Source organism: Thermobia domestica, chromosome 16 (genome assembly GCF_964235325.1).
Source record: "Thermobia domestica chromosome 16, izTheDome1.hap1.1, whole genome shotgun sequence".
Classification (NCBI taxonomy): Eukaryota; Metazoa; Arthropoda; class Insecta; order Zygentoma; family Lepismatidae; genus Thermobia; species Thermobia domestica.
Genome location: NC_137469.1, coordinates 61,732,715 through 61,759,195, shown reverse-complemented (window position 1 = coordinate 61,759,195; position 26,481 = coordinate 61,732,715). Strand labels below are relative to the sequence as shown.

General features: G+C 36.2%; 2 protein-coding genes across 3 annotated transcripts in view; one reads left to right on the top strand and one right to left on the bottom strand.

Annotated features, from left to right (window-relative positions):
* Positions 1-11,935, top strand: part of sha (shavenoid) — a 307,137-nt gene extending 295,202 nt beyond the window's left edge. The window contains exon 10 of the mRNA XM_081742457.1: positions 6,666-11,935. Coding sequence (XP_081598583.1) covers positions 6,666-11,000 — 4,335 coding nt within the window. The 3' untranslated portion in view covers positions 11,001-11,935. The remainder of the gene's footprint in view (positions 1-6,665) is intronic.
* A 6,812-nt stretch (positions 11,936-18,747) lies between these two features.
* Positions 18,748-26,481, bottom strand: part of LOC145673096 (uncharacterized) — a 153,999-nt gene continuing 146,265 nt past the window's right edge. Inside the window, exons 11-12 of one of the 2 annotated variants that reach the window (XR_014128718.1) lie at positions 23,514-23,931; positions 18,748-19,501 (exon numbers count right to left, since the gene is read on the bottom strand). Coding sequence is in view for 1 of the 2 variants with exons in the window: in XM_081742456.1 (XP_081598582.1) it covers positions 23,568-23,931 (364 nt within the window). In the remaining variant the exon portion in view is untranslated. Of the gene's footprint in view, positions 19,502-22,115; positions 23,932-26,481 lie in introns of those variants that run through there. The other variant, XM_081742456.1, reaches the window with a different exon arrangement.

Genomic DNA, 26,481 nt, shown 5'->3' with positions numbered 1-26,481 from the left:
AAAAAAAAAAAATATATATATATATATATATATATATATATATATATATATATATATATATATATATATATATATGACGGAAGGGAAAAGTAATAAAAAGTGTTCAAATTCAAGGAAAAATAGGGTTTATTTTTGAAAATTTTCGTGCGCTTCACGCCAACCATGAGCGCCTTTCGCGGCTGGTCTGTCGACCTCACTCATGTACAGGAAGGCGCCGTCGTATACTCTCGCCCCAGGCGCTGATTTTCCACGGCACGGCGCTGTGCTATACAAACTACGTTGCTGTTTAAAATTGAAAATTGTCACATATGCAAAATGACAAATTACGATATGTAGGAGTGCAAGTTTGCTGGCAATTATACAATACATTTTATATCAACCCATCTTGATCAGATACTAAATAAAATCGCTACTAGTGTTGTCCACAAGCAGGAACGTACGCAGGAATTTACTTCGGAGGGAAATCCAAATTTAACATAAGGGTAAATTATATTAAAATTTGTAAACTTAGTTCTAAAATTAGACTAAATTTATAGAAAATAGGAATTTCAGGGGTTTAAACCCCACGGATTGACCCCTACATACGTACTTGCCCACAATATGGAATGAGACAACCCCAGATATTTTCTTGGATGCAACATTAATCCCTAGTAGCACAGGGAGTAGGCTCAACAATGAGAAATAGCAGACTAGACAATTGCCTACGTTGGCCCTACGTTGTAATTGCACGATTTGTCGGGCGTTTCCCAATCAACTAAATTGCCCAACGTAATCCTTATAAAAGAAGTAAAACTGCGATTGGAAGTACAAAGCCGAAACTGTTGGATAAATGTCGGTAAATTGTTGGTTGGATAACTTACACTAAACTACGTAGAGCTAACACATTTTTCACCTTTATTTATTTATTTTTCAATTCCCAACTACGTCAATCATTAGCCAAGGATTAGCCATTAGCCCACCAGTTATGCTGCTAAGGATACAGTTAAAATACAATTCATCGTTGATGTTATTTTTAAAACACGAAATGCACAAATATTTTACATTCCAAATAACAACATTAAATGTGTGTCCTTAAGATAATGCTGACGAGCTTTCAGTAAAGAACACAAATTAACAAGCTAATGAACTGAAACTCTTTACTTCCTTAACACAACGGTCAATTTCATAGTCAAACAATAAATAGTCGCTTAATCATTACGTCGGTTTACTTGAAAGAAGAGAAGCCAGACATCACCTGGATTAGATAAACTCATGTGTCTCAGGAGGTGCAAACAAGAAGGGGGATACAGTTGCTTGATGGACACTGAAACCTACATGCAGTGCACTTTTGTCATATATTATGCAGATATATGTTTACAGATGAAGTTTATATAGCTAGAGAGAGAAACTGTGTGACGAGAGAAAAGAACCGTCATTACAAACAACTTGCCAGAAAGCACTTTCAACTTACAGTAGACGACAAAATAATGTGTCATTATGTGCAGGAAATGTACCGTGTCAGTTATTTACGTAATTAAAAACACTTTTTTTTTTGTTTTATTTTCATTTTCCGTTATGTTTTAAGATGGTCTTTATAGAGAAAGCGAACACTAGGGCGATGATATTACCATCATACTTACATTTGATGCATCATCTTCCTGTTTAGCTAGTTGATCAATTTTGATTTCAGTTACTAAAAGACTATATACAGGGTAATCCATATACTATGAAACTGTCTCTTATACTAAATGTCCTTAGCACCTACTGGTAACTCGAATTCTGTGGCAGAAATAAAGCAACGGTCAAATCGATTTCATTAATGATTTCTTCTGGAAAATACGGCGCCGATAAGTTACTCACTGTAAATGTGTTATTCTATGCGTTCCGACTAAATGCGAAGGTAAACGTCAAAATTCGAACAAGTGGAAGAAATTAGCAAATGCCGCCATCTATTGATCGTATTACGTTTTAGATGCATATTATATATATTCTTCTTTCAGGTCTCAAAACAATTTAAATTTTAAAAAAATCAATTCATAAATGCGAAAATAAGAAATGGCTAACGAAATCATGGTTTTAAAAAACTCCAGAAAAAAGGGTACCAGTCATGGGCACCAGAAGAAAATTTTCTAGGGGAGCATCTCCCTGGAGTTGGTGGTATGAGAGAAAGTGCCCCAAGGTTCCAATGCTCGAAATATAAGTTTTCATGAGCCAGAGAAGGCTATCTACTTTTGGATTGTTGCTTCCTAAACAACTCAGGACGTCCACCCCATGTAATGTCCACGATACTTGGAACATAAACAAGGGCGAAATATTGCATAGGTACAGTGGGCAGAAAAATTTTCAGAGCCGACATCTTAAAAATAAATAAAATGAAAAGTAACCTTGATCTTTGAATTTTAATAAGAAGCAATTCAATACTTTTGGATTGAAGAAAGGTTTTCAATAGTTGATTATGGAGACTTGTGGTTTATACAGGAGCGGATTAAGGGTGGAGCCAATGGAGCTCAGGCTCCGGGGCTCCCACGCTTAGGGGGCCCAAAAAAGCTGTGTCTTTAATACTAAAATATAGCAATCAATTTATTATATTATAGGCTTCATACCCATGCTAATTTTTTTCCCGCTCGCGGTATCGCAAGAGTTAAGTCTCCTTCTACCAGCGTCTTCACGATACTTATTTTGTGAGGGAGTGAGCTATGTTGGCCTCCTATTACAAACCAAATTATTAGCTTGTGGTGACAATTCCTTTGAAATATCTCTGTCATTACTTAGAGCAAAACTAGGATGTTTTCCAAATCTCCTTAACAATAAAACGTTCCTATTCAAATCAATTTGGGTTCACTAAGATACTAAAGTCATTCCCTAATAACATGTCTTACAATTTTACCTATTTGTACGTATATGATTTTTCTTTTTTTTACTCTATTAGTGTTTAGAGGGACTGTTGACCATTTGGCTTGTATTTCGCATCTGTGTATTACACTGCAGTATATAGCATTTAACTGTTAATAATGAATGTAATTAAACTAATTATTATAAACTTGGAACACATTAAAATATTACAGCATAGTTCTCGGTGTTTCGATAAACTTATGAGGCTGTGGAAGGCAGCAAACAAAATTTATGCGCTGGAATTATTCATAACATAGGGCCCCCTTGAAATAGTTGGCTCCAGAGCCCCAAAAGCCTTAATCCGCCCTTGGGTTTATAATTTGATAAGGAATTCGTCTGGTATTTCTTATAATGTTAGTATGTGTATAATCGGCAAAGACATGTATGTCGCAAATTTCATGTCAAAAGATCAGTAAATAAGAACATCAAAACGAAAATTAAACTTTCTTGTCCATTTAGCAACATGTTGTTTTACTCATTCTAATTTTCGTATTTATAATTCTTTTCCTATGAAATTGACAACAAATATATCGTCGGCGGCAATTCAAAACCTGCTATGTGCATTTTGCAGGAGAAGCGAAAAACAGTATCCTGGTTAGCTTTTTGGCTTTATAAAAGTGATGTTATAAGTAATATTTGATGCTGCACGTAACTGGTACCTTCTCAAGTTACTTGAAAAGGTATCAAGTTACGTGCAGCATCAAATATTACTTATAACATCACTTTTATAAAGCCAAAAAGCTAACCAGGATACTGTTTTTCGCTTCTCCTGCAAAATGCACATAGCAGGTTTTGAATTGCCGCCGACGATATATTTCCTGATTATACACACAGTATCAGTATTAAAAGTTCCCTGCAAAATCATTATCAAATTATATTCTTACAAGAATACAGTTATAGGTATGCGACAATCATTTTGGACATGAGTGTACATTAAATGTGAGTTCAATGGAAGAACTGATGAAAACTTGTTACTTTAATGTGAAAGAAACCCGCACAATCCGTATGGAAATTGGATTTCGGTGGAATTGCTTGAAACCGTGCTATGGTATAGATATTGTGTTCCTGAGAAAAGTCTCAATGGGTACAACCACCAATCACAGACCGTTTGGCCATTACGATGCCACTTTTTTGAAAGCAGCTGCAAATGGTGATATTCTGGATTTCGGTGAAAGTGATTGAAATTGTGATATGTTGTAGATATTCTCATCGTGAGAAAAAGTCTTAGTGGTCACAACCATCAATTATTGACCGCTTGGCCAATACAGGTCCAGATTTTTTAAAAAAACAGATATACCGATATTTTGGATTTCGGTGAAAATGAATGAAACTACCGTATATGTTGTAGATGTCGTGATCCTGATAAAAAAAATTGCTAATTTGTGGCTATCGAGCAACGATAGGTCAGTTGGTAGAGAATTTGTTCGCATTCGGGAGATTCGGCACGGGCTGGTCATTTTGTCTAAGGTTTTCCAGGGTTTTCCTTTGCCCCTCAAGATGAACATCGGGATGTTATCTATGTTTAAATGGTTTTGGCCGCTACTCTCCCCATCCCTTTTCCGGGTTGCAGGATAGGGTGAAGAGATCTGAACCTTTTGAGGGTTTCATACAATTCCACCGAAATTCCAGAATGTCATTCCTTCTGCTGTTTTCAAAAATGTGGCTTCGTAGTGCCCAAAAAATCAGTTATTGATGGTTGTGTCCATTGAGACTTTTCTCAGAATCACAATATCTAAAACATATCACAGTTTCAAGCAATTCCACCGAAATCCAGAATACCGTTACCTTCGGCTGCTTTCAAAGAAGTGGTCTGTAGTAGCCAAACGGTCAGTGATCGCTGATTATGCCTTTGAGACTTTTTTTCAGGATTACAAAATCTGCAACGCATCACGGTTTCAAGCAGTTCCACCGAAATCCAATTTTCTAAGGATTGTGCGGGGTTCTTTGCTAACCTGTTACTTACTATTACCAACACACTTTTGAATAGTTTCATCGCTTTTCTTCGATTTCTCTTGAACATAAGAGGATCCAAAGAAGCCATTGCAGTAGCACTCTGCCCAGATGTTACATTTTCACAGTGTAAATCTCAATTTCCAAATTCCTCATATCATAAAATGAATGAGGCTGAAATCCTAGATGATTGTTATATCAATTTCTGAAATTGCTGCTTTCAATCTAGGGTTTTAGTAAGTTCTAAGTTCTCCCGTAAGCTCTAGACTTACCTTATAGCCACCCCATAAGAAATTAAATGCAAATATTTCTTTCTGAAAATATTTTGGTTCTTTCTTTGAAATAAAAGTTTTGATTATGTCCTCTTTTTATCCTGCAATTGATTTTTCTTTTTTAAATAAATATCGCAAGGACAGTATATGTCGTACGTCCTCAGATGAACTCATCTCATCTTTATTCAAATCAACATAGCAGTAGGTCTTCGTTGTACTGTTTAATACGCATGCGAATATTTTCTTTGAGTAGGCTTTTCCGAATTATCAGATTTAGCACAGTCATAAACTATATTGTTAAACGCGTTAATTACTGACATAATTACGTTAATTACTAAGAAAGTAAACGATGAGACGGTTGATTACCTGTAGTGTACATATAGTGTACCTACCTACAACAAAGATTTGGTTTTAAAAAGATTAATGAAGGTCGAATTTCCTTTTCCGCAGCAGGGTAACTTACTACCAGTAACTCCTTTCTAAAATGAATGTTTCTTATGATCTCTTTCATTATTAAAGACCTAGTCCAGGAACGTCAAAGTTCCAATGTCATTTGAACAGCTTTCTATATAAATCCAATATCTATATGCTTCCTTACTGAGTATGGAAGAAATTATGTAGTTTAGACAAAGAAATAATAAAGAAATTGCGGTGAGGAAGCCAGTGCAACGAAATCTTAAACTCTCACTCATTTCAATAATAAAAACTTTTTCCGTACAGAACCATGAGTTAAGTTTTAAACATAGAGAGCCTTATGCAGTGTCGTTTTGACGTATGATTAGTGTCATACTAAAGGACTGTCATACTGACTACCGCGGGAAACATATGTAAGTCGAACTCTTTAGTATTGTACTAATCACGCGTCAAAACGACTCTGCATAAGGCTCGGAATCTCTAGTATAATCTTAATACAGGAAATGCCGTAACTTAGGTGGGTGATAAGATAAGTTATTCTGATCTAAAAACGAAGTTCACGTGCACATATGTTTATATACATATATGCAACGTGAGGCAGTTTACCCTTTTGCTCATCTGAAACGAGACAAGATTCACTAAAATATTTCTGAATAAAAAATAGTAGAATATGCTGTAAATGTTAAAATATATATATATATATATATATAGTTCGTACTTCATATGAATAGCAATGGAATGGACTTTTGAACGGTATTCAGCATGTTACAATAACGTGGATGAAGAGAAAGGAATACAGGGATATTTGTAAAACTTCCCTAGAAAATATCCATTTTTGGATTATTTACGGATGTTGGTTGACAACACTGTCATGACACAAACGAAACTCCGTGCAAAGACACTAATTTGCTTTCTGAACAATCCCGAAACTTTTTTTTCTTCAAAATCACACTCTCTATAACTTCCGCGGATATGGTATTTTCTCCTGAATCAGTCTATATATACTTTGTAAAGATTAATTTTCTTAAACTAATCAGTCTTAACATCAGAATGTAAATGATAGTGATAGTGTGGAAGTTATTACACTAAAACCATCATTAAAGAAACATTGTTAACGAAAACTCATTTTAATCGTTTAATCTTTTATTATCATTGCAGGCTCCGCCACCAGCTGCCATAGAATTTCTAACGAAAATACGAGAAGTAATCGCTATTGCTAAGCATAAAATGTCATCTAAACGGTACCTTCCAAGTCTAATGGGCATCCCAGAAGATGAAGGTGAAGAGGATCAAGTAGGAAGCAGTGCGGAATCTGCTGCAGCTACAGCAAATACCAGCCGAGAAGTTTCCCTGAGCTATGGACAGCATAATATGAGAAGGTCCAGTCCCGAAATACCAGATGACAACAAGGACTCTACAAATCTTTATAATAAACCACTGCAGTATTGTACAAAGAACATTTGTTCAGCTAGTTGTTCTTGTGGTTATGGTCCGCACACTTGTAACAATGTACGAGAACTCAGACAACAGTTTGTGGAAGATGTATATCAAACATGTAGGGCATGTACAGTAGCTAAAACAGAGAACAAACAACTAATTATCAGGAAATGGCTTGAAGATGTTGAAGTGGTTTCTGTCGAAGAGAAAGTTGAAGACGATATTCAGGCTGATCTTGAGGCTGTCAAGGAGAGCTTGGCGACATTAACCACAGAAGCCAATGTAAATGACATTACGACACCAAAGGCTCCTAATCCACCTTCAGAGGAAAACTCCAAGAAACTGACAAGATCAAGAAAGAAGAAGAGAGCACCAGATGCACCGATTGCCAATCATATGCCACGCACTAACAACATCAAAACTGAATCATCACCATACGACACACCAAACACAGAACACACAACATTAGATGAGAAAGAACATAATTGTGAAGATACAAAACTCGAAACATCTTCGGACAGAATCGAAAGGAAAATAATAAATGAAGATGATTTTTCACCAAGTGCCAAACGTCCAGTTGCCAAAAGCCTATCTTCACCTCCTGCACCGGAGATTAAGAAAGAAGTATCGGACACTGAAAAGTGTTCCAGCTTAAAGAAGAAGACGGTAGAAGAGAATGAAGAATCTGCTGTACCTGCTGCTGCAAAAGAGATAATGGATAAGGTCATTATGGAATTAGTCAAGCAGCGTGGATTAGAGAAACCTAAATCTAATAATGTTAAGCGTAATAATATCAAAAATAGCAATATTACTGACAAGAAACCTATTCCACCAATAAGAAACGAATCTCTGGTGAAGAATAAGATAGTTGAAGATTCAAAGAATAACAAGTTCATTGAAGATTCAAAGAGTTGTGATTCGGCTTCTGTGAGAAGTGGAAGTGACAAAAGGAGCGAAGATCAAAATATTCTTAAGAAATCCAAACTCGACGATAACAGCGACTATTATGAAGCAGATAGTTTAGAGAAACATCAGGATAAAGGTCCTAGTACGCCATCTGATTATGCTGATCTTTCAGATATTGACCACTGCATCACAAAATCAATGGATAGTCTCAGCCAAGCTCTGCCAATGGAAGAAGAGCTTACAATGCGAAATACTATATATAATATTGAAACCGGTAATGTTACTATCTCCAAATTGAAATCAACAAATAATTCACCTAACAACATTAATAATTTAGATGCTAAGAACAAAGACCTGGTAATGATGCCGCGAAACAATAATTCGATGTCGACTAACAACAACTTAGCAAATATGAAAAACAGACAAGAATTGAAACCTAAGCCTCCAGTTGATGATGATCATGATTACGAAATTATTTTGCTCACACCAGAACCTCCAATTGAACCCACAAAGAAAGATGAAATAAAGTTGTATTGTCTTCCAGAGTTGCTAAACAGCAGTGATGGATATAACCTCGTCAGTGAGGTGTACGTTAACGACGATTACAATTTTAGTGACAACTCGACAAATAACTCTCCACAGAATACATGTCGCGGCAACACTACTAACAATACAAGTAGTAGTGGTGTATGTGGAAGCAGTAGTAACGATCCATCTTCATCGTCGTCATCAAGTTGTTCTTCCAAAATACATTACTCAGGCTCAAGGGAGAAATCAGGAAGGTTGACGATAGAAGTTAAAGATTCGCCCGAAAACTACAAATATATGCCAGATGACTCGGATAGTTTTGAACCGGATACGCTGGATAGAAAACCATCAAAGGCGAAGAGAAGCGAGATGTTTACGGATTCATTAGAAAGATCACCACTCAAATGGTCCTTGTGGAATCGCGGAAGCTTCAGAGACGATTCATTGGAACGTGCCAAACAAGAAGTTGAAGCTCTTTCTGCAATCTCTCCATTGGCTCGCACATTCGGTAGTCTCCGTGAGATTTACGAAGCTCGCACACGACGTCGTGGAAATCTAGAAAGAAAGTGTCCTCATCTTTGTGAGGGAAGCACAGGCTCATTAGGATCAACGCATTCTATTAGCAGTGAAACAAATTCTTGCAATGCGTCAGTAATTTCTGACGCAACATCTACATTATCATGGAAGAGAGGGGCAATTAATAGTGATTCAGAAGGAAGACTCCTGACACCGGACGCGAAGTTAGCTAGAAGGCAGAGATGTCCGACACCTCCTGGCCATATGAGACAGGAATGCAAGCCACCTCCACCTCCTCCACCACCACCAACTCTCCTTGATACTGAGGCAAAGCCTCCAAGGCCACCAAAACCTTGTACCCTACAAGAAAGAAGACTTGCAAACATGAGGAAGTCCCCATCACCAGTGCCAAATTCAAAACAAAATGATTCACTGCCTAAAGACCCAAGCCCTCCATTACCTCCACGAAACGCCAAACCGCCATTGCCATTTAAATCTAATCGTGGACCAGAGTTGCCTCCAAAAAACGGGGTAACCAGAAGCACCAGTCAGAGGAGAACGGTATTAGACGGATCTGAGGTTGCACGCAGACCACTGCCTCCGCTTCCGACTAGTTCTGATACTGAGCCTCCACATCGATCAATCAGTCTGACAAGACGGTCATCTGAAGCTAGCGACATATCCAGGAAGGATAGGCGCACTCCAAGTCGTCAATCCAAAGAGGGGTCTATTTCCTCAGCCTCTAGTGTTTCTTACGACCCAGAGACTCTTTCCACTCTGTCTGGTGCTTCTGTAGACAGTCCAAATTCAACAGATTATGAGGATTTTTATCAGCTTCTCCCCTTCTCAGCTGATGATGACGATCAAGAGGGAAGTCAAACATTAGGGAGAAGGCTAGAAAAAAGTTTATTGGATTCTTTTAAATTCGACAGCTTGTCAAGTAACTCCAACAGTGTCAGCAGTAGACGGCTATCAGATAGTGGAAGCGTCATAAATGGCGAATTCATACTACAAGCACCGAACGGAAGCAAACTAACTGAAAAAGTTTTGCATAACTTCTTACATAACATCCATATGCCAACTCCTAGTGTTTTAGAAAGAATTGCAGCAGTAGAAAAAATGGCTATGGCAGCTGAAAATGATCAAGACGGCCTCACGAAAGGAATGCAAATAGCATTAAATCTGAGAAAACGGATGGGTAAAGATCTCGTCAAACATCTTCGTGATAGAAGTAACAGTGACTCTATTAAGAAAACATGGCGAAAAATAATTGAACGAGTTGAAGAGTCTTGGTCAGATGCAGAGTCACGGAAGAGCAGTAACAGCCTTCCCGGATCAGGTAAGCACCGCAAAAACAGTAATTCAGCATATCCACATAAACCAGATGATTCAGGCTATCTGAGTACAGACTCAAATGAATCATACGTTGACAAAATCGGACTATCTAATATTAGTAACAAAGTAAAGAACTTATCAAAAACCTTCGAAGACCACAATAGGAGTACAAACGCAGATGTGCCTCCACCATTGCCAGAGAAACCAAAGTTTTTGCAGAAGCCTAACAATCAAAACGCTAATGTTAAGCAGGCACCCAACAAACTGCAGTCGAAACAAGAAGACCCTGATCAAACCGATGAAGGGCAGTGCAGTCAAAGTGAAGGTGAAACCGATGAATCATTATTTGATGGATGTAGTGAATCCGGAGCTGAAAGTATCGCTACAGATTCGTTCTTCGGAAGTTTCCGTCCAGCTAAAGACAGCAGAAGCGCAATTGGCCCTAAAGTATTATGTAAGCAGGATGCAGTTCTTAGTAGTAAGTTTAAAAACTGTAAAAGCATAGCAGAAATGACAGAATCCGCAGATAGTGGACACGGATCAGACATGTCAAGTAATACTGTAGGAGATGGATGCTGTTGTGGAACAAGTAGACCTTGCAATAGAACTTATACAGGATCCAAAACAGGAAGAGGTAAACAGAAAGCAATACTATTTGAAAAAATTCCAGAAGATGTTAATGCCAGCGGTAGCGACTCTGAAAACATTAGCTTTGTTACGGTATTGCCACTTGGTAATAATCGACGAGGTTTTGTTGTGCCACCGTCATGAAAAAATCGGGTACCACAAAAATAAAACTGATTTTACAGTTTCATTATCAAGCTGTGTACGTTAAAGTAGAGCATCCGTTAAAAAAAAATCACGAATATATATAATGACGGACATCGTTGGTAATCATACTGAGTGCAATAATTCTGATACTGAGGACCAACAAGTAGTACTACACCTCTTAATACTCAGGACTTGTGGAAAACCTACTTAGTGTTTCTTTAATTTGAAATGAAAAGTGTGCCGTACAAAACAAGAAAAGACATATCATATTACATGTATCTTAAAGCTTAGTCTTTCATGGTCTTCAGGTATGCTGGACAATCAATAAACAGACAACAATGATCTGTGGTGAATTGGAAAGGCTTCCCAAACCAGAGCTAGTAATGTCTTGTTACAATTTGAAAGTGGAAAATAATGTACAGTGTTATGTATGTACCACTATTACATAATGTAATTTATTTTATATTTTTCCCAGTGAATATTTTTTTAAATGGTTGTGACATTAAGTGATGACAGAAAGAGTAACTTATATGAAACAAAGTTTTCTAAAGCACATCAGAAAAAAAAAAAAGAACCGAATTACTGTTAACAACTGAAGAAATCCTTATCTTGTAAAAGCTTCATGACGTAATTACTGAATAAGGTCCCTATATTAACTTCAAAAATGAATTCACATCTCTTCCAAGTAAAACATTTTGTACCGTATATTCTCGTTTTAATATATGCCAACTACAGTTTGCTCATTTCCATACACATTTCCTCCTGTATATTAAATAACTTTAGGGTTATAACTTGTTTTAGATATCTGTAAATTGCTGATATTAATAATGCCTATCAAGATATTAATCATGATTTTAAAACTTGAAAGACTTCACAAAACTGGAAAAAAAAAGTCTGTTTACGAGTAATTATCACCACCATTCAACCTGTCTTTTTTAAATAAAAATGAAGGTAAGTGAAGTTAAGGTTGGACCTAATGAATATGCCTATGTCTGATGTGTATTATAGGAAGAAAGAAAGAAAAAAAGATATATATTCAATGATGTAATAACGTAAATTTTAAAGAAAGTGTATTGTCATACTGATATTTCAGTGTACATTATGTTGGTTTTGAAAATGTTCCCTTAACAAACTTAAGAGTATTAGATTGAACTTAACGTTAGAAACATTTTTATAAAGATGAACCTTAAAACATGGTAATTGTCGTTGCTAAAACTTAGGAAAACAATCAACTTCATAAAACAAGGTATCTCGTTATTTCGGACTACAATTATTAAAAATATGAGCTGCTATTTTGCAAAATTCTAAAATCATGATTTATGTCTCGTAACAACAAGGCTCATGAAGCTTTTACCTAAATTGAATTTCATAGAACATAAACTCAACAATACGTGTAACAAAAATGTAATTATATTTGTTATACACAATGTTGTTAATTGTTATAAATTATGTTTATTTAAAAAACTTTATCACTGTTTGTATTTTTTTAATATTATATTGTTGCTTTACAACAATATTACGTGTACATGTACAAAAGCGAACAGGAAGGCTGACAGTATGGGACTAGAGCAATCGGTTGTAGGTAAGGGTAATTCAAGTTTTGGAAAAGTATTTTTACACAATACTAATAAATCTGTAAATAAATCATTGTTTACGTTTTGTAATATAAATATAAATATATATATGCTCTGTTAATAAATTTGTTTTTAAGTATTTGATAAACTTTACCTCTGTGATTCACATATAGATTAAGTTATTAATAAAATACCCCAAAAAGTGCTATATATTGCCAAATTACCCCTTCGTTTTTCCTAAAAGAAGTTTTATCTTTCTTGCTATTCTCTCTTTGTTTTAATACAAGGATAAGTCAATATGTAAGTCGCACGAATAATGCAATGTGTAATTGATGTATGAATATCACACGTCGCTCTGATCCTTTTCGCAAGTGTAGGTGTAAGTGACAGCACCACCGTCTATCGTAGACAGCGCTAATAGTCAGTCTCGTGCAGCTGAGAGTCATTCGAGTGTCAAGTGGCTAAGATGGCAGGAGTGTTAGATGATTGTACGCATGTCGACCGGACGTAATTCGATTTTTGTAGGTCCAAGGCAAATCTGCTGAGAGACTAAACAAATAAATGACCTGTTTATGGTAACAAGTGTTTCTCCAAGAAATCCGTTTATAACTAGATGAAATATTTCAAGTGTGGTCAAACTGGAATCAGTGATAGCGATCATCTCGGTCATCCGACAGAAGTTCACAGTAACGCTACCCTTGAGGAAAGTTGAAGGCATGGTCCGGGCCAATCGATCTCTGGCTATCGATGAGGTTACTTTACAGCTGAATTGCTCACATGGAACAGCATACAGCATTGTACGTGACAAACCGAATTTTCGAAAGTGTATGCACAATAGGTTACGCGTAAGTTCACTGACCACACAAACAAACCAGAATGGCCCTGTCATTACAACATTTCATGAGGTATGCAAGAAATAGTAATGAACAGCATCATCAGTGGTCACAAAAATCATTATTCACCAGTTTGAACTGGAAACAACTCGCCAGCATGGAATGGAAACACCCCTCATCATCCAAAACTAAGTTTAAGGTCACTCAGTCAGCACGGAAGATGATAGCTACCGTATTTTAGGATAGTTAAGGCAACTTACTTGTGGAATTTCTGCCTTCTCGTCACACAGTTACAGCAGTCATTTGTTGCCGAACCCTGACGAAGTTACGGGCTTGAAAACCCGTAACTTCGAAGAAACAAAAATCCATTCACCTCAAGGACACCGCACATCTGAATGCACTAACTAGATATGTAGACACTTCCCATATTTTTGCGCAGAAATTTAGAAGCATGTATTCAGCACATTTACAAAATGGCTATTACTTCAACTCAGCGCAGTATTCAGCATTAAAATTCTTTCACACTACTAGTCAGTGGCGGCTCGTACTGTCATTAACAAAGCGTGCTACAATATATATATATATATATATATATATATATATATATATATATCTGTGCATTTACCCACTGAATGCGGAAGTTGATATCCATCCTTCGATTCTTAATGCTGGCAAACTTTTCTATCACCCTGGAGTTGAAATCTAGCATGTTGTTGATCAAACTTTTTCCTATTGAGAGCATGGCAAGGGCAACCTTCCTGACCTATGGAAATTCCTTACGAATGTCTTAATTCTCTTTAGAGACGAAAAGCATCTCTTAGGCCCTGCTATGGACATTGGTATGGTCACTATTATTTGCAAAAGGGTTGTTATTTCGCTAAAATTGTCCTGTAAGTTGTTTTTAAAGATAAGCTGACAGAACCAAAAGCTCAGTGCGAAGTCACTGCTTACCTAACATTGGGTAGCTTTCAACCGCAGTGTCCAGAATATGTCCCGGAAAAATTACTAAAATTTGCAGAATCCAAAAGTTTGGCGGCATCCAAATGGTTTGTTTTCTCAAATCGATTTCGCACATCCGCAGAAATGCGATCACATACTTCTTTGGCATTGGGTACTCTGCAAGATATAATCCGCCCACATTTGTTTTACCAACTGTTGGAAGAAACATATCACTTGTCCTAATATTGTCTGTGTCATTCCGAATTTTGTCAATGGCTTCAATGAAATATTTAAGTGCTGTTCGTACTTTAATGGTAGGCCTGCACTGAATTCGATTATAGAAAATATTCACATGTGGCATTATTTTGTGAAAGAATTCTAACCAAAACATGAATTCCCTGTGTTGGATTTCTCTAGTTCTGAAAAGCACTCTTTCGAAACATTTTAATTTTCATAGATGGAATTGACGGTTCGTGACTTGAAATTCCATCGAGTAGCTGACCCACTCGGAATACGGCGTACAGCCACTTTTTCCAAAACAGATACACGCTGTGGAAAATCCTGAAAGACTACAGGAAAAAACCCTTGTCGATTGATTTTGAAATGCAGTTCTTTCCATTATCAAATTTAATTGGTAAACAATGGACGTAGTGTGCCAAAGGAAAGTGTTCTTTAATTTTAGATTGTACGCCATTAATTGATCCCTTATTACCGATGCCCCATTAAATGTATTTGCTATAATTTTGCTACGATCTGAATCTATGTCAAAAATGTTCAATTCATTTAATATACACTCCCGACAATTCTGGGCTCCCGGACCTTTAGGATTAAAGAAAATAAAAAAGAGGAGAAAAGAGAGAACCGAACGGCGAGTGCCGCCAGTAAGCAGAAGAAAGCGAGAAAGAGGAATACTTGGCGCTTGCGCAGAATGTCTTCGGGCTCAACCTAACTCAGCACGGTGGAAGCTATTCTGGGTGTAAGAAAAGGGAAGTGGACAAGGCATATTGAGATCTTTGCTCCATGCTAGAGATATGTTTGTTGAGTAGGCTTGTATAGTTCAAGCGGGCTCCATTCAGTACAGCCCGCTAGGTTCGTCAGTACAACTTTCACACTGCTGAAGGCGCTAATAATCGCGCTCCACGCTCGAAAAAGAAGATCGTCATGGAAAAGTTCTGTATTTTGTTAAATGACGAACAGTTTAAACAAATGAATAGATGAAAATTTTTTGAACTAAAATTAGTCTAACACAAATACACAAACATGGGAAGCGTGCTGTAGCCCGGTAGCCCTACGTCAGAAACCGCTACTGCTACTAGTGTTACAAGTTCTATAATTATGAATTTCGAACGACTTGCTTTACTCTTGTTCATTTATCACTACAATAGATTCTGACTATCCGCCTAGTTCCAAATAAATAAATAAATGAAAGAAAACAAAAATGAGGAACACTTTTTTGAACAATCTTCTCGTCTTTTAACGTCTTCATAGAAACGCGACTTTCCCAAGAAATGCAGTCATCTATCAAAGTCTGCTGCAAAAACTAAAAGCTGCATGTTTTGATTATTTTATCATAAGTTTACCTTTTCATTTCCGTAATCATTCATCAATGACCAGTAAAATAAGTTAAAACGATTTTTGTAATAATTAATTTATTTTACATCAGGTTTTGTTTATTTTAAAATTGTATGTATTCATAGCGTACAGTCAGGGCTAGCCCTAGGAAATTTGCCGCTCCGTGTAATGACATCATTTGCTGTCCCCTCTTTCTCTGGAAAGAACAAATCTTAAAAGCTACGATTTTAAGTATGCTGCCACAACGAAGGGGAGGGAAAGTGCACTTGCACTCAGAAAGATCTAAACACTACAAATACAATCCCGTTGTGTCTGTTTTTTTATTTAAATAATAATCTATTATGTTAATGATAGATAACGCAAACACACTTGCAGAGGAAAGATGGTAATCCTTTTTATATAATACCATATCGAGCTTCAATCTCGATATATCAGTTAGCAATTCCAGTGCAACTAGCTCTTTTATCTTTATTTTTTGACTTTCCTTCTACATCTGTTAAGAAATTTAAAAGAGGAAACACTGTTTCACCTTCAATGATAAGGAACGGGTTTGTAACAAAGGCAAGACTAATTTTCACAACAAACCTGTGATAACCAACTAAATGAAGCAGGTGTTCGCTACTATTCCAGAATTGAGTTCCTGTATTTGACAACAATTAAGGAATTCATGTTGGGATTTGCTTGACCATTTGCTTTAGCATTGTCCATGTGACCTTAAACTAATGCGACCTAAACATAATTTATGAATGTAATATTCAAATAGAAGGTCGGCTTACTTAATTTAACTACCATCATCATGAAGTCTGTTTCCAACAAGAAATATTTATATTAAATGACATAGTTGACAGATTTTACCGCCTCGTGCAAATGCAAATGTTGCACATATAATAGAGTCGGCCCTGTGTACAGTATACATCATTTTGTATTTCCTGCAATTAAGTTGGATATTATATATATATATATATATATATATTGAAATGTGTACAATAATTTTATTCTTGGACTTTCTTCTTCCTGTAGCAAACTTTTAAAACGTACAGTAAAGGTTATAATAAACATTTATAAAGTACTGGACTATACTAAAGCAAGAAAATTCGAATAAGAGCGGGTTTGGGTATATAAAGTGTGATTTTAATAGTATGGGTGGGGCAGGAAGTGGGTATAGCACTCTGGGCTATCCGGTATTTTTGTTATCTGGCCTCCCCCTTTGCCACAATAAACCCGATTGTCGGGAGTCTACTGTACTCACTTTCACTGTATTCCTGAAATTACTACCATTGTAAGCCAACACTCCAGGAAGCACACTTTGAGGATTAATTGAGTTGATTTTGTGTTTAACGCCCCTTTCAGTAGCGAGGCTATATGAGACGGGACTTACTGATTAACGTGGAATCCGAACCACATGAACTTCCACCGGGAATCGAATCCGGGTCTCCAACTGAAAGATTAATACGAGGGTTGGAACTTAAATAGTGGCAACACTGCTGTGGAGACACTATGCAATGAAATGTACTAGTGTCGCTGATAGCGCACGTTGTTGACATACCTACCTAACCTCCGAGCAAATAGACTCGTCCGTCCCACGTCACCGGCAGGCGCACAAGCGAGGGAAGCCCAGTCACTTGTGAGCGAGCGGTCTAACGTAAAGGTGTCACTATGTTTTCGAAACAGGAACAACAGAGTTGAATCAAGATTGAATGTGCCAGAGGTCGTACAGCACGACAGTGTCATCAAGGGCTTCAAGAGGCGTGTGGGGAATCGGCATTGCCATACAGAACAGTGGCACGGTGGGTAAAAGCCTTCAACGAAGGTCGGCAAACTGTGGCAGACATGCATCGTGCAGTTTCATCCTAGCGTCTCTGAAGAAGTGCAAGCTGTTGCCGCGTTAGTGGACAGTGATCGACGCCTGACGATTCGTGAGCTCGCCCACGAAACCTGATTAGCGCATACGACTGTGCTTTCGCATCCTGAAGGAACGCCTGGGCATGCGCAAAATTGCATCACGATGGATTCCACATGAGTTGACGGAAATGCAGAAATGGATGCGTTACGACGCTGCTCAGACGCACTTGGAGCGCTATGAGCGCGAAGGCGAGACTTTCTTACGCCGTATCGTAACACTGGATGAGACATGGGCAAGATCTTACGAGCCAACACTGAAACGCCAATCCAACGAATGGCGTCATTATGGGTCGCCGCGAAAGTCGAAAGTGCGTCAGAGCCCCAGTGTGGTGAAAGTTATGGTGATTCTCGTGTACGACTGTGAGGCTCTTACCCACCGTGCCACTGTTCTGTACGGCAATACCGATTCCCCACACACCTCTTGAAGCCCTTGTCGTGCTGTACGACCTCTGGCACATCCAATCTTGATCCAAGTCCGTTGTTCCTGTTTAGAAAACATAGTGACACCTTTACGTTAGACCGCTCGCTCACAAGTGACTGTGCTTCCCTCGCTTGTGGCTCTGCCGGTGACGTGGGACGGGCGAGTCTATTTACTCGGAGGTAGGTAGATATGTCAACAACGTGCGCTATCAGCGTCACTAGTACATTTCATTGCATAGTGTCTCCACAGCAGTGTTGCCATTATTTAAGTTCCAACCCTCGTATCTCACAGGAGTATCAATCAAGATTTTCTGCTTGTTCTGGAGTTGACTGTATTCCTTGTTATCTCGATTAAACACATCTAAAATTAATGAATTAAAAATTTTATTTGTATATGAGATATCCAATTAAATGACTTAGGATTTGATCATTCATTTCTGTTTGAATAGAAAACAAACACAAATTCATTAACAAAATTTATTATTCAATGAAATAATTAAACAAATATAATCAAATCTAATAAATTATTGTCCATTAAATGCAAATAAAAAATGAACGCAAGCATGAGGTGTAGTATATATTATCAGCATTTCGTCCAGTCTGCAACAAAATGTCTCGTCCACATCAGTTATTAATAATTTCATATATTAAATTTACCAGGGAGTGTAGGGGTGACTGTTAAAGAAAATTTAAAATGAGTTGATGGTTCGGTGACAACAATATGTATAAATATTTCTTGTTCAAGAAACAAAACGTGTGTTATAGATTGTATATTTGGCGTGTGAAGTTCTGTTACAGACGTGTAAAGAATATATATCTGTAACAGAACTTCACACGCCAAATATACAATCTATAACACACGTTTTGTTTCTTGAACAAGAAATATTTATACATATTGTTGTCACCGAACCATCAATTCATTTTAAATTTTCTTTAACAGTCACCCCTACACTCCCTGGTAAATTTAATATAAGAAATTACAAGAAAAAGTTTCTTTCACATTTCTTGAGTATGTATTCAAAAGAGGCACAGGACTTTTCTTGCTGACAGTACGCAGAAGACCTCAATGATGAAGCACGTATTAAACAGCTGAAAATCTATCTTTAAAATTGTAGTGTGGATCCACCTTCTTTATTATGCCTTTAAGAGTTTTCTTGTACAGTTTCAGCCACTTATTCTGTAATCTTTCTCAACATATGAAGTCACTCACATGAAAACTGAGTTTCCTTATGAAAATATTTTGCTCTTCTGGTGCAGGGTTCTAAAATAAAAATTAAAAAAAAAAATTAAAAGAAAGAGAAAAAATACCTGATAATCTTGTTTTGAAGAAAAAGCTCTTGTAGAGATATCTTGAAGAAACTATTGGTGGATTCTATTAATTTTCTACAGACATGAACTATGTATAAAGTCTACAAGCAGGAACGCAGGAACCGGGGGGGCATGGGGGGCAGTTGCCTCTCCTGAAATTTTCAGAGGGGGCAGGATACTCCTTTTGCCCCCTCACTTTCAGACTGTAGAAACATCACACAACACTGATTATAAGAACTAAATTTTGCTTTTTATGGTAATGTGAAAAAATGATCTATTCCAGATTAATCTCCCTCTTTGAAACAAGGGACCGGGTGCTTTCTCTTCCCCCATGTTAGAAAGAGTTAGGAAAAAGAATTGAAAATTCTCTTTATTTCCATTGGTGTACATTCTCAAAATACTGTAAATTCTTTAAAAATTGTTGTTTAAGTAATCGTAAGTCTGCAATATAAAACGAATCGTCGAGCGAGATTTTAAAGTTTGAAAAATATAACAGTTTAAATGTAACAGGACATAATGTAACCACAATGTTAAATTATGTTCTTACAAACAATATACAGAGTGCAGTAAGTTTTATAGTGAGGAGGAAAAATGTATAATGTAGGATTAATAATTCAGAGCACATGAAAAATGCGAACTCCATTGTCGTTCCGTTCGTTTAACCCTTTCACTACCATTTTTTTCGGAGTGAGAAACATTAATATATGGCTACTTTAAGTTGTTTTCAAACATATAAATATACGTATATATAAAAAACATTTTCCACCGTTTCGTTTTTCGACGTGGAAAGTGTGGAACATTATGTATCCCAATGATATTTTTACGTGGGACCTATATGTCCCAGTGGTAGTGACATGAATGATCATCTTGTATTTTCAATTATGATAGTATATTGAAAAAAAGGTCGTATTTATGATTAAAAATATTTTACATTTCGGCATCCTTTCCCAAATTACAGCACATGCAACCACTGCTTTATCACTAGCACATTGTTCCTCACTTGCATTGTTCACATTCACTTCCACTACTGTCTATTTGATAATGTTCATAACAATTCTGTGAACCATTTGCAGGCTTCTCTTTACTAGTGGAACATCTATTCATAGCAATAACATGCGGTAAATTACCACGGGTCCTCTGAGAATGTATCGTGGGGCACATATGTCCCAGTGGTAGTGAAAGGGTTAAGATATGAGTGCAGAAACAAAACACCTGTTTCAGCTCTCCTTTCAGACCAAGTTCCTAAACAGGAATAAGGAAGACAGTCACTGCTTATAATAACTAGTAGTCTTAGATATTCAGCTCGCAATGGTCAAACAATCAGTGGACATTTTGCATAGTACGGATAATTTGATGTCGCTCCTGGCTGAAAGAAAAATGGATGTGCCCATTCTCAATCAATGGATTAATCGATGGGATAACTGGCTTAGTGCTGATTAAAAGAATGAAATTTTAAAGATTATGGGACATGCAATATAGAGAGACTTGGTAGCAGAAATTAAAGAGTCTCCATTTTATGCAATCATTGCCGACTCCACGACTGATATTTCAAAGAAAGAACAGTTGTCTCTGTGTGCGCTGTATTGACTCTGATTCATCAAACCCAACAAAATATTTATGGGAATGATCACCCCACATGACACAAACAAAATTCACGATCAAAGATATTCTAACGAAACTTGACCTGAATGCAGAAAATATACGCGAATAGTGTCATGATGGTGCAGCTATTATGTCAGGACGAGTGAATGCTGTGCAAAAGATACATTCCTTGCATACATTGCTGTATACAGTGCTGTATTTCTGGCACGAAGTCAAGTAGGTAGAAAAAAAAAATATTTTTTCTTATTTTTTACTTGACTATGTAGATTGTTTTATAATGTTCAAGTTACTTTCTACTACAAAGTGCTACAAAATTTGTAGTTCTAAATAGCAGTTTCTAATATTACAGTGTACTGCAACACTAGAACAGGATTTAAAAAATATATATTTTTAATTTCCTCGTTTCCAAGTGATTTAAATAACTTTAAGATTCTTTAATAGTGTCCGTGTGACCACGTCCAATACAGTTAAAAAATATATACCAATATATAAAATGGTAAAAAAATTGTACTTACAAATAGTCATTGTGAGCAGTACAAATTTTACAATTTTATTTTTTAATTCTGATTTCAGTGGTTGAAAATTTCTGCACCAGACCAAAATCCAGCACAAAACTGACACGGGATTAATTAATCTAACGATGTAAACTAAGATGCCTCTCATAGCTGGAAATTTCACTCTCATGAAACTGATTACAGCTTCATTATATTATTATTATTATTATTATTATTATTATTATTATTATTATTATTATTATTATTATTATTATTATTATTATTATTATTATTATTAACCAATCAAATCAAATTATTGTTACAGTACAAACATATATTCGTATTATCTTACCTATGTTACATTCCCGTGTCTATTTTCAAGACAACAGTTTGCCCCCCCCCCCCAGGTGAAAAATACTTCCGACGCCACTGTCTACAAGACTCGATACATGAACTATGAACTATCATATATCTAAAGATGGGTGATATATCTTTATTTCTTGACGATGATTTTACAAATAAAAAAAAAGGTAGATCAACACTATAATTTCTTATAATAGTAATAAAAATGCGGCTATTACAAACTGAAAATCTAATCATATCAACGTATCTAATACAAACTATGTAAGATCACTGTTTCTATGATCACATATTTATTACTATTATTCTTTTCTGTCTAACAGAATTTTCATTTTAACAGTATTGATATAAGTACAATTAAGTCTTAAAACATTCGTATACAAAAAATCCGTTTTGAACAATTTTTTTTTTTTTTCACTCTTTTTCTTTCTTCTTGTGATTTCGGTGCTTTATGGGCATAAGTTAGGAAATTACTTGAAGAATTTATAGAATGCATATCTTATTAACAAAGTTTGTACTCATTATAAGAACGCGACTGGAAAAATCTTGACCGTAGACGTGGCATAGATAGAAAAAAAAAAGTTGAGAATGCTCCAAGAGCATTCCCAGAATGAACTTTAAGAGATGGTGCGGGAAGGATAACTGAGATTATTCCTACATGTTCCTAAAAGTAAATCTTTTTATTCGCATCTTCTTCTGTTTCTCGCAAAAATTCATAAAATATCATCTCTCTATGACTTACGGTTCCAGAGACATGGCTCCTTAAATCTCCCGAAATTCGAACTTTTTTGGCCAATATCTGGGGAACAGTGGCCAGTTGACCAGTGATCATCGGTTACTATTTGGCACCAAAATATTCACCATCCTCTTAGGTACTGATCAACACCAATATCATCTCTCTATAACTTATGGTTCCCGTGGGCAATTTTTGGCTAATATCTCGGGAACGGTAAGAGTGACGCGAAAAATTCCATAATTCTCTCAGATAGTTTTTTATGTTCTATCGAATGGACGGCTCAAAATTGAAAAAATCACAAATAACAGACAGACAGACAGACACACACACATATACACACAGAGGTCAGTAATGATTTTTTTAAGTTTGTTGAAAATGACATTTTATCTCCAAGTTTGAATATAATAATATTCTGATAAGTTTTTGTTTTTCTTTTATTGATACATGATACGTCAGCTTCTTTTATCTCTCAGTTTGTATTTAAAAAAAAAAGCAATTAAATATAAAACGAAGAAAACCTAGAACTGCAATTCATTAACCCAAGTGTTGACTTCTACAGTAAAGAAGTACATTCGTATTAAGAAAATGACCATTCAGTTAAATTGTTTCTAGAATGCAAGGAAAGCAATAATTTAATTTTGAAAGCAACGTTCATTTCTTAAAGGACACGCACTGATGAAAGCAACAAATAGCTGCTGAAACATCGACGGTGAAGCTTTATCCAGTCGGATAACTACAGTGAGTACAAACTTTGTTAACCAGTAAAGACATACCTGTATTATGATTTGCGCTTATAGCTCATTCTCAAGGAACTTTATCCATTTCAATTAGTTCCTCAAAAAAGCTTCATCTGTTTCAGCTTCCAACTTCATTAGTTCCTTTATAAATGCTATATATTTATCTTCAGTTACAGGAATATCTCGTGCCATTTGTGAGACAGTTCTTACATTTGCTTGACGCCCGACGCTACCACTAGCTGACCGAGAAGTAGAGTTATTTTCAGATTGCTTCGAAAACTCTGAAAGTTTGTTTAAAATATAAGACACTTCCTTCACCAAAGCTACTTTACATTCTTCAATGTTAGGTTCAACTCTCATTTTCCGTTTCTTACTGTCTTTGGGAAGAATCACTGTATTGTCTGGAACAACGTCATAAAGATTATGCCCGAACAGTATTATTTGAGACTGATCTCTGAAAAAGAAAAGAAAAACAGCATGTACAATATAAACACTACACAATATCAATGTGGCATTTTGTACACGGATCATAAGTACCATGATAAAACAGAAAAACAAACTAGAACCTTATATTAAAGTTAGTTTTGGTGTTCCTGTAGGACGCCGATATTGAATTGAGTGCAATTGTTTATTGCGAAAGTAGTAGACTTGTTCTTGCCATTGTTGTTATCTGTGGTCATTCCGATTAATGGAACTTCAATTGTTTTGATTTTCAGTCATTTAGCAGTTTACGACTAAGCAATGTGTTCTTATTGTGAAGATATTTTACCAAAGTGGTCATGTTAGTTATGTGATCTAGCAGCCTGTGATTTCTTTTTACGGGGGTTTGTGAAGTAATAGGTGTACGCCAACAAACTATGCATTCTTCTCGAACAAACGGCGGAAATCATACGCGACTGAAGGCATCGGGACAGACATCTGCGAAAGGTTTACCAATAATTTTGTAAAGAGTATAAATATATATGCAGACTCGTGGGGATGAACATATGATCAACGCTGTATTTGATATGTAAGTGGGAGATATAACTGATTACATATATGTAAAACAAGATTTTTCACGAAGCTTTGTCCATTTTTAAAAATTTCAAATTCAGTGTCCTAGATGAACAACTTACTATCAGTGGTGCTATTCAGCCGGTTCGCAAGAACCGGTTGTTAAAATATTTCGAGTTCGCAGAACCGTTTGTTATATCTAGACATAAACACAAACATGCATACATACGCATGACCTAATCAAGAGTGAAACAAAGTCAAACAATTTTGTGAAACACCTCTGTACTTTTCCCACTCACTTGCATTGTTGTGAAAACAAGCAACTTTGAATTGTTTCAATTCAATGGGCAGACATAAATTTGAATGGGTGGGCGAAATTTATTTGAATGCGTGGGTGAAAGAAATTTATCTAATGCGAGCGATAAAGCTTCCCAGTCATGTTAACAAAAGGTTTCCAGGTCTTAATTGTTAGGGTGTAATTCTTTTGAGTGCTCCATATTTGTATTGGTGATAATAAACGGTAAATTTTCAGATAACAAAAGACTGGTTTTGATAAAGCTTAAAGCTACACGCACTAAATCTCACTAACAAAAATACATTATTGCATATTCTGTCATATGTTTTCCCCTTCTTCAAGTCGGTTTTGTTTGAACGCCGCTAAAAATATAATAGAAACAGTTTTTAGTTCGACCACAAGGTGGTAAATACCTTGTATAGTACTTTTCATAAGAGAATTATCTCTATCTACCCACCTATCCATCTACTATCTCAGAACCGTTTGTAAAAAAATTAGAATAGCACCACTGCCTACTGTATATTATGAAGGGTACTCATTTAGACCAAGTCCTCTGTAAATTAATTCTTAGCTTCTACGGTTGACATTTTTAAAATAAAGCAAAAATGGTCTTTCCAATATTGTTTAAAAAAATGTTTTGTACAATTGTGACTGACTCGTAATATAACTAAATGCTTATGCTAATGTTTACTTCAAGTAAGCTTATTCATATGTCAAAGAACAAAATTATAATTTACACTAAAATTCATACCTAAATATGTTTCAAATAATGCCAAATTATTGAATTAAGAATTTTCCGTACATCACGACAAAGTTGGTTAGTTTAAACCAATTACATTTATTGTTCTGAAACAGTGGTTCCCGACCTAGGTAGCGTCAAAAGCGAGCAAGGGGGAGCCATCTATGACAGAAATAAAATGTGAAATTATGAATAAAATATAACTTGTAATAATCATTTACACTTTTCACTTTAGCAGACTTCAAAACGCTACATGTTTGATATTTTGTTTTTTATATTCCTATTCAAGATTTTTACTTTATTAAAAACTTAAAGAGTTATACAAATTAAATTTTTTTACAGAATTATCAAAAACGAGTACAAAATGCTATCTCAGTGTATAAGATGGAGTTCAAAAACTTAAGTAAGGGTAAACGAAAAACTCAGTGTGATACTTTTCCTTCTCAAGTTTCTTGATATTTGGTGATAAGTTCGACATTGCATACCCGAAATCACTTTCCACTTCCAAACGGTTGCGATACGTTGATTTTATTGTAGCCAACGTCAAAACTCCTGATTTACAGAGGTAAGATGTCGAGAAGTGAACAAGAACTTTTAAGGGTTCTTTTGCTACCCTTGAGTAAAAAGGCAGGAAACAAACCCAAAATTCTTACAAAGACGTTGACTGAAAATTATTTGGCACCTGAATCACAGTTCCATTCAACTACTTCCTCCTGAATTCCATGAAAGTAAATCTACATCAATGGTGAAAGGTGTTCTTGCGAGTTTGCACTGCCAGTCTACTTTACACAAATCGTGAAAACATCGCTCATACTCATCATAGACAGAGTCTATGTGTGCGTTGATATTGTCTCTTTACAGTTAATTTAATCGTGGAAAAGATGAAAAGTTGGGCGTAGAAGCATTCAGACGGTGTTTCCACAGTAGAATACTTTTCCACGAAAGCTCTTATCGCGTCATAAGAAGTTAGTATGTTT